The 8,920-nt window shown below is 43.7% G+C and overlaps 1 protein-coding gene across 1 annotated transcript in view; it reads right to left on the bottom strand.

Moving 5' to 3' along the window:
- Positions 1 to 5,898, bottom strand: part of LOC104080290 (schlafen family member 13-like) — a 7,562-nt gene extending 1,664 nt beyond the window's left edge. Inside the window, exons 1-5 of the mRNA XM_009582632.1 lie at positions 4,782 to 5,898; positions 3,885 to 4,013; positions 3,335 to 3,409; positions 1,712 to 2,438; positions 732 to 1,417 (exon numbers count right to left, since the gene is read on the bottom strand). Of these exons, the coding sequence (XP_009580927.1) occupies positions 732 to 1,417; positions 1,712 to 2,438; positions 3,335 to 3,409; positions 3,885 to 4,013; positions 4,782 to 5,898 (2,734 nt within the window). The remainder of the gene's footprint in view (positions 1 to 731; positions 1,418 to 1,711; positions 2,439 to 3,334; positions 3,410 to 3,884; positions 4,014 to 4,781) is intronic.
- Positions 5,899 to 8,920: the final 3,022 nt, after the last annotated feature.

Here is an 8,920-nt window from a genome sequence, read left to right as displayed (position 1 = left end):
AAAATTGTGGGTTGAGATAAAGACAGTTTAATAGGGAAAGCAAAAGCTGTACACACAGGCAAAGCAAAACAAGGAATTCATTCCCTACTTCCCATTGGCAGGCAGGTGTTCAGCCATCTCCAGGAAAGCAAGGCTGCATCACAGGTAATGGCTGCTTGGGAAGACAAACGCCATCACTCCGAACATCCCCCCTTCCTTCTTCTGCCCCCAGCTTTATATGCTGAGCATGATGTCATACAGTATGGAATATCCCTTTGGTCAGTTGGGGTCAGCTGTCCCAGCTGTGTCCCCTCCCAACTCGTTGTGCCCCCCCCAGCCTCCTCGCTGGTGGGGTGGGGTGAGAAGCAGAAAAGGCCTTGACTCTGTGTAAGCACTGCTCAGCGGGAACAAAAACATCCCTGTATTATCAACACTGTTTCCAGCACAAATCCAAAACATAGCCCTGTACTAGTTACTATGAAGAAAATTAACTCTATCCCAGCCAAAACCACCACAATTTAAAACAGACTGTAGACATCTGGGCTTTTAGAGAGGACCAGCCATTACAAAGGAAATCCTTCTACTTCAGATATAGAGTAAAAAATTTCAAACATATATAACCATTGACCTATCAGGAACTTGTCTCCATTTATCATATAACAAGTGTAGATTTAAATTAGCTCTGGATGCTACACAGACCAATATATTTCTTAAAATTTTTTCTTGAAATGGAAAGGATTGAGGAATAATACCAAACACAATGCTTCTTTCTAAGCCAGAGAAACGACGGATGCTGTCAAGAATAGCATGCTCCTCTAGCCCTCCTTCCATTTTCCTTAATGATATATTTGACTTTGACTTCCTCATTTCTGATGCTAGTATTCCATAGTATGATTTTACTTCTTCATCACTGTAGCACAGAACAGCAATATCTTTCTCGGAGTAACCGTTTTTAAGGTATGTACAACAACGTTCTGCCACATACTTTGCTATTCTATTTCTGTCTAGGTTGTGTTCTATTTCAATACAGCCTTGCACAGCATGAGCACATGTGGCTTCGCATAATAACTTTTCCAAACGTTGGTTGGGAATATTTAGGGTAGGGTTCTTTACAATCATTTCCATGTTTCCTTTTAGATAGCGATAGATACTGTTAGCATTACGAACCACTTTGGTTAGCGACTCAACAGGATCATGCCATGTTGCTTGTGGAAGACCAGTTGAGAAGCAGTGACTTGTCTGTAAGTAGTCCAAGAAAATCCAGAAAAAGCCGGGCTCAGGGAGATGTGGTGATGAAGTTAGAGTCCAGGCTTTTCTATACCAATCACCGTCCCCATCTTGGAAATTCTGTGCTTCATCAATTATTATGTGCTTGACATCATCAAAGGTTGCCTTCAAAAAGGCTGCTCTTGTCACAGCTTGGCAAATGTTTTTCTGCCTACAGAAAAGATACAAGTAGATTAAAAACAACCTCTGCATTACAAACTACTGGTTATACTTGATAGGAACAAAGTGTACGCCCATGGTATTGAAGTCATATTTGTAAGTAGATGCTCAGGATGTCGAGAAAAGAATTTGAGCCTTACTAAAAACGCATCCCAACTACATACTTCAAACACTGCAATGGTGGTGGACCAAATAGCATACCGACTATACTAATCAGTACTCAGCTATTTAAAAATGCTGGTGAAATAACAGGATGTTGAAATGAAGAATTGGAGGAAATACTTACCGCACAAAATCTCTCAGAGGCTGGTTCTCACATACATAAAGAACTTCCTCCTGTGTGCACTGCAGCATAATTCTTATTTTCTCTATGATCTTCAGGGCCACTATAGTTTTTCCTGTTCCTGGTAGACCATAAACATACAGCTTCTTAGTTTTGTGAAGATTTTCTGACAGCAGCTGGTATTGTTTGATGGTCAAGAGGTTCAAAAACTCAGAACCAACATGGTCACTTAAAAAGGACTTGAAAGTCAGCAGAGCTACTGTGAGAGCATGCAGGAGGGCCTTCAAGTTGCCACTGTTGATTAGGCTGTAGTTTTGGGGATACATTTCTTGAATATTCAGATCCCATTCTTTTCCACAGTTAATTTGGGGAGGCAAAGTCAGTAGCTTTGGTATTACACACAATTTGTGAATATAGCCCCCAGTGTTGACTAATTTCTCCTTCAGCTTCCAGGCTATGTGTCTTGAGTATTCAAACAAATCCTTTGAGATATGTTGCTTACAGATTGTATAGAGGATAGGTGGCCTAAACTTGGCTATTAGGAGAACATCACAAATTATGTCTTGGTTTTCTGGCAAGCCGACCTCAACAGCCCAGCTTCTGGAAAATATCAGAACTCCTTCAGAAAGCTGCTTCAATTGATTTTCCATTAAAATATCCAACCCTGGATGCTCTTGGATGAGATCTTTACTGAGTTTTTCTGGAGTATATATTATGCTGTGGGATCTCACTAACAAGGCAAAGCAAAAGAAATGGTTAGTGTTAGAATAAAATATGCAAATCCAGCCCTATGAAATGATTCTGTGGGAATTAATATTGGTGAAAGGCTGCAAAGACCATAGCTGCCTGAAACACTTTTTTTGCTTCTTCAAAATTTTCCTTAACCTCTCCATGTGTTTCTAGATTCTTTTGCAAAAACTACTTCCTCAGGGAACTCAATCCTCATCTGTGGCAGTGTGGCCCCCCCCAGTCAAGCAATAACCACTGGTGGGGGTCGTGGTGGCTGCATCTGGCTTAAGGTGGACTTTGGGGACACAGATGGCAACATGGTAGCTAAGGGCTGTGGGGTGTAGGAACCCAGACGTTTTGCTGGTATGCAAATATGACTGTAAGTCAATCATCTTACTCTATAAATAGTGGGTAGCCCAGGGCCCGTTGAGCTCTCCTGCACGGCAGGGCTGCATGCCAGGATCTCCGCTTGAGTAGGGACGCCTCTCAAGATTACTCCTCCAGGTTGAGAGAATCCTTATCGTGTCAGATATTCGGTAAGTGAATTGGGAACAAGCGCACTGAAACTTTGTAATCTTAGCTAAGTGATATAAAGGATTGATTGCACATATATAATCCTTTAGACATAAGTCATTGACCAAGTCCAGGACTAAGTTTGGATCCAGCCACACCTAGGCTCCTCTAAGGGAAGGAGTTTAGAATGTAAGGGGGTCCTCTCTGAACCTCATGACTCAACAGGAGGGTCTCCCTAACGGTTTTATCCGACCCTGTCCTCTATGCAGTAAATAATCAAGTGTACCTTGCCATCGAATCTTGTTAAACCACCGTCGTGTTTACCATTGAACTTTGTTAACTCACTGTCTTATATCAATAAACATATTGCTGCTTCTCTCTTACCAGTGAACTGCATCTCTCTCTCCACAACATCATCTCCTACACAGGACCAGCTGTTGCCAACCTTGCTTAGGAGACCTGCCGAGTAAACAAAGAAACAATAACGGCTTGATACAAAAGCCCCTGGACACCTGGCTGATCTTGCAATGCCACAGAAACTTTGGACTGTAACTGGCAGCGGACTCTGCACTCTGGTCCCAGCCCCAGTCACCTTCTATATTTACATTGGGCTGATTCCAAGTGACCTTCTTCTCCCATCTCCCATTTTTCACCGGATTGCGAAAAGATGTTGTCATGGCTGTGCTCGGTCCCCAGAGAAGTGTTCAGCTGTCTGAGCTCCGTCATGTACACATATCAATAGCTGGCAGAAGATCAGTCCTTGGGGAAGGAGGTCATCAGGCATTTTAATGCAATGTTGCTGTCAGATCTGCAAACTATTTCCATCTCCTTCACCTGTTTAAAGAATGTCTTCAAACTCATCTTTGACCTTGACCATACCCTTGAGATTCATGTTGTAAACCTACCAGGCAGTGAAAGCAATGTGCAGACCTACCTGGAAACAGTTGCTCACAAAGTTCATCAACACTGTCAAGGCCCCAATGTGAATAAACTGGCTTGGCAAGAGGTGGCCCGTCTGTCAGACTGAGCTCTAGCCTAAAGGTCTCAGAAAACTTTGAAAGATCTGGAAAAAAAGAAATAAAAACATGTGATACAGCATGAGCATTTGCTGTCCCTCAGTGCAAGAGCCACAAGCTGTCCTCATGCTGGTTTTAAATACTTTGCTTTTCTTTAAAATAACAAATGCAATGCATAGACAGAAACATTGCAACTCACGTGGACAGCAGCTGATTAGCAACAGAACGGGCTCAGGTCATGGACCATGGAGCTGCTCTTGGTTTCCTTATCTCATTAGCTGCTGTTTTGACCTCTAACTCTGTTAGTGATACCCCTTCCACTGCCCAAGAATTGGCCAACGAACAATCTGTCCATAGCTCTCAGCTTATTAGACTGGCAGCAGCAGTGGAGAACACCCCTAAAAAGCAGGAGGGAAAGTATAGGTTAAGCCTGAAAGCAAATGGCAATTTGCAAATGGCAATTGACACGGATTATGGCAATTATGTAAAAAGCCACGTGCACTGGGGTCTAACCTCAAAGGCGGTCAACTTGAGGCATGGAGAGCTCATACTGCAAAAGCAGGCACTAACATTGGCATTAATTAGCTACTAGTCACCACCACCTGCTGCAGCCTGAAGCAAGCATTAAGGAATGTAAGCAGCAGAAAGACAGCAGCAAGGACCTGAAGCAGTCAAACTGGTTGGTTTGGTCAGGCCCCCAAAGAACACTGAAAAGCAGGTAAGGCTATCTAAGGCAAACAACACTGCCAGGCCAGGAGCAAGAAAATAAAAGGAAATATCGAAAATGGAAAGGGATTGTCCCGGCTCTTTTGGACCTGGATCAGCAGCGGTCATCCACTCAGCCCACTCATTTGCGCTCAGTCTCCTGATGGTGCTGCCTTCCACTAGCCACGAGTCCGGGTCTTCGGAAAACGCAACGCAAGTAAATGGCTGAATCTTCACAGCGCAGACGTAGCCACAGTGATCCCCAGCCTCAGAGTATACTTTGAAGATTTTGTGTTCGTACCTTATGTTGTGTATATTTCCACCCCCGCAGAAATGGAAGAGGGTTAATTTGTTTTGAATGGAATTGATCAGGAGACTTAATTTTTCAAGGTCCTCATCATCACTGCTGAATCCCTGCACTCTGCTGTCATCATCCACACCGATCCATAAATACCCGCCACCTGTGTTTGCAAATCCAGCGATATACTGAGGTAATATCTCTTTGACACGAGTCAAAAATTTTTCAGTTGCATAGTGCTTAAATTCCGCGTCTCCTGACTCTGTGAAAGTCAATGTCTCTCCATGTTGCAGTTGGTCCCTATTAAACAACTTGGCAACAGTGTTATTTATAATATCTGTGTTTCCTTCAATATCTGTGCCTCCTCGAATAGCCCTTGTCTTCCTGATTTTAGCAGGTTGTGGGCTAAGCTCGCTCCTGGCTTCATTTTGCTTTTCTTTAAGGAACAAAAAAGCTTGGGAAGGCTTCATGCAGGAAAGAGAAGAACCAGATTTTGCATACAATCCTGTACTCAGGCTACAGATACGTGGCTTTGCACTTGTACAGGTTAAGGATGTGTTCCCACTGCTCCAGGTTTTAATAAAAATCAAAAGGTAATTATCTTGCTGTTCAATGTCCAGGTATTTTTTCCAGTCTGGAAACAAAACAAGAGACTGAAAAGTCTCTTCTAAATCTTGTCCGATGTTATCTCTCTCTAAGTTGTAGTTTTCATTTTCAATCTCTGCTTTGACGACACCTCCTCCAGAGTTCAGCAAGGCACACACTGCACAGGCAAGGGTGTATTTTTGATCTTGTTTTGAATTTTTTGGCATCTTTTTTCTTGCTTTTTCACCAAAACGTATTTTTCCAACACACAAAACTACTTCAGGATACTTTGTTGCTAAATTAACCCAGACCTTCTGCTGTTCTTGACCGTCTTCAAGAGCCATTCTGGGCCTGAAACAATTGTAAAAAAATTGCTTACTATTTATGCTAAAACATAATCTTCCAAGGATTTCCAAAACCATTAGCTAAACAGTGGCCATCCTTTGAACAATAAATACACCGAATCACAGAGATGAGAGCAACAGGAATTTTCCTCCACTTCCAAAATAGAGTGCTTGCTTAAAACCCAGATTTGTTCCCAGTGCCCAGGTGTGTATTTTTGTGTTCTTAAGCATGAGGGGATGTAGGGACCTTGCTGCCATCTGTCCCTTCGAACACAGAAGCAGCCTCAAATAGTTTCTCTACAGCCAGGCTCGTTACTCCCTTCAACACCATCCCCTTACATATTCCTAGACTGCATGCGCCCTCCTCCTCCCCTGTAATGACTCAGAAAAGGCTGTGCTAAGCCTCACCTCGATCTCAAGAATCCAGTAATCTTATCGATTAATAATCCATAAATAATAACAACTGACCCTTCTATATTCAGCTCTATCTGGCCGCCCTTGCTAGTAAGGCGGCTGAATCTTGGCTGATTGCCACTTGGCACTCAGACTGCAGGCAAATCCGTTGAAATGGCGGCAAACTGCATCTGCATCACATTTAAGCCAGTTCCTTAAAATGAAATCCAGCCCCCTTGCTACAAAACACATCTGTGGTACAAAAGCACCTGGAAATAAATGAAAGCGTGTCTAGAAGAGATCTCGCCTGTGACAGGAGCACAGCTTATTTCCAGGAGCACAGATTTGCCTTCCGTGTGGCCAAATATTAAGCCAGAGAGCTGCAGGGCACAAAAACTCCGACATGCATCTCCTCCAGATCCGATAGAGGAGACAAGTTTCCTGCCTTGTCTGCCTCTCCTCTGAGTTAGGTCTGCTGAGGAACATCACTCTGCTCCTTGTAGCTTTGAGTTATGGTACAACTAAAGCAGCAAGGATGTTATAGCGGGCTAATTTTTGCTACCAGGTAGAGGAATTTTCCCATCCAGTTCCAAGAGCCCCCATCTAACTTGCTGCAACAGGACAACCTGGCTGACTGCTGAGATCTCAGACTCCCCCGGTGTGACAGAGAAAAGGACTTACCCACCTCTTCTTCTTAGCTCTGGGCTAAAACGTCAATATTTGAAATATCAATTTTAAATCCTTAAATAGTCAAGTCCCAGAACGATGCACAGCAGAAATGGGGTACAAAGCATCTGGAGCGTGTTACCTGTTTTCTCCTCTGCCCCCTCCCTCTACTGAAATCTAGGAGAAACAAACTTTGTTGCCGGTTTCACTTCTCAGCTGGTTTTGTTTTCTTCTCCTCTGTGGTTCCTGTGATGAAGCACCAGTGTCCACAGACTTCACTAGATCTTTCTAGCTCTATCTGAAGTTCAAAACCGGTTTTTGCTGGGAGCCCAGCCCTCTGGAGCTATTACTCCCCTCCCCCTGGCACTTTTCCAGTGGCCAAAGCCTATCAGAGGAAAGAGACAATTTAAAAAGTTAGTTTAGAAGAAATCCCCCAAGTTACAGCATTTACATACATCACTGCTTGTTCAGTCTGAAAAGTTGGTGTTCCATTAAGCTCCATTAAAGAGCTGCAAAGTCAGAGATACAGTTCTGGAAGCTGGGAAGCAGGATAGCAAACTAGAAAGTCCTGTGCAGAAGATATGGTCTGCGTATCTTCATTTGCAACATTTGCAATATGAGATTCAACTTTCTTACCTTTCTGTATTGACAAAGCACACTAAAGCTGATAATTTTATACTGAAATCATGCCCATATGCAACTTTCAACTGAAATAATTAAAGTTATGGGTTAAAACTGTCTCATAACTTTTCCCTGTGAAACTGATCCATGCAGGGGGCCACTTTGAAGCCTCCCTCCTTCGGGCAAAATTCCGGCAAAGGCACTGAGATTGGGGCAATACTGAGAGGACTGAGAACAGGGAAGGTTGTGGGCTTGACTGCAAAGCCTTGAGAAGCCTCAGGCAGCGGTGGATGAGTGTATTTTTTTGAGGGGAGATGAGAGAAAATGAAATAGTGTGGAAAAAGAGCAAGCTAGCGCTAGACTGCGGAAACTTGCCTGCAGAACAGGAAGGAAATAGAAACATATTCTGTTTGTGGGCAGGATTACAGCTTCATGTACAAAGTAAAAATGCTTTTTAGTCTTTGATTTCATACTGTGTAAAAGAGAGTCTCCTGCTCAACCCCCTTTGCAGGAGCTGGTGTAATACCCCCCTTCCTTGCTTTGCCCCTTGTCTTCTCCTTTCGCTTCATCTCCCTCTAGACTCCATTCTTATGTCCCGGGCTCCTCTTCATTCATTACAAAGTACAGTTTTTCCCAGTTGAATTTTTCACGGTGCCCACCACCAGTTACTGAAGACTCCCCTACCTTCCTTGCAGATTTCTCCTCTGTAGGCTGCGCAGTCAGAATGAAACCCACAGGTGCATGGGTGGGTTAAAAAGCTTTTATTTCTTGAACTCCAACTCTCCCTACGTACTTACTATGTCATGGGGCTGTCTTTGCCCCTCAGATTGGATCCTCCTCTTGATCCTGCACAGAAAGGCCCCCGGCAGGGTCAGAAACCCCCTCCCCAGGAAAACCACGCAAAATACACCTCCCCAACAGGAATGTGTGTCACACAAGGATTTCTTGCAAACTGCTGCCATCAGGAGGAACCCAGTTACTGCTTTAAAACAACAGGATGAATTTATCCCTCTAGCCTTAAGCAAGCGTTTCAACTTCTATATTAAATCATGATACTTTTCCTTCCAAAGCACCTTCTGTTCAATTGTTGGAATAGTTTTATTTCTTACGCTTTTTGTTCGTTTTATTTCTTCCCTCTTTGTTTTTTCTTAATTGTTTTCACGGTGATACCCCACTCATCACGCTGCCCCTTGTCGTGGAGCCGTTGCTACACAACATGGAGCCAGGAGACCCGGGCCCTCAGGACTTCACGGCGTTTGAGGCAGTGACTTATCACCGCCTTCTGCCTCGGCTCAGCAAATCGTGTCGCTGAGGAAACGGAAGAGAGCAAGCGAAACGGCTC

This window comes from Fulmarus glacialis, unplaced genomic scaffold, assembly GCF_000690835.1.
Source record: "Fulmarus glacialis isolate BGI_N327 unplaced genomic scaffold, ASM69083v1 scaffold40967, whole genome shotgun sequence".
Lineage (NCBI taxonomy): Eukaryota > Metazoa > Chordata > Aves > Procellariiformes > Procellariidae > Fulmarus > Fulmarus glacialis.
Note: the sequence above shows the minus strand (reverse complement) of the source record. Positions and strands in the feature narration are given on the sequence as shown.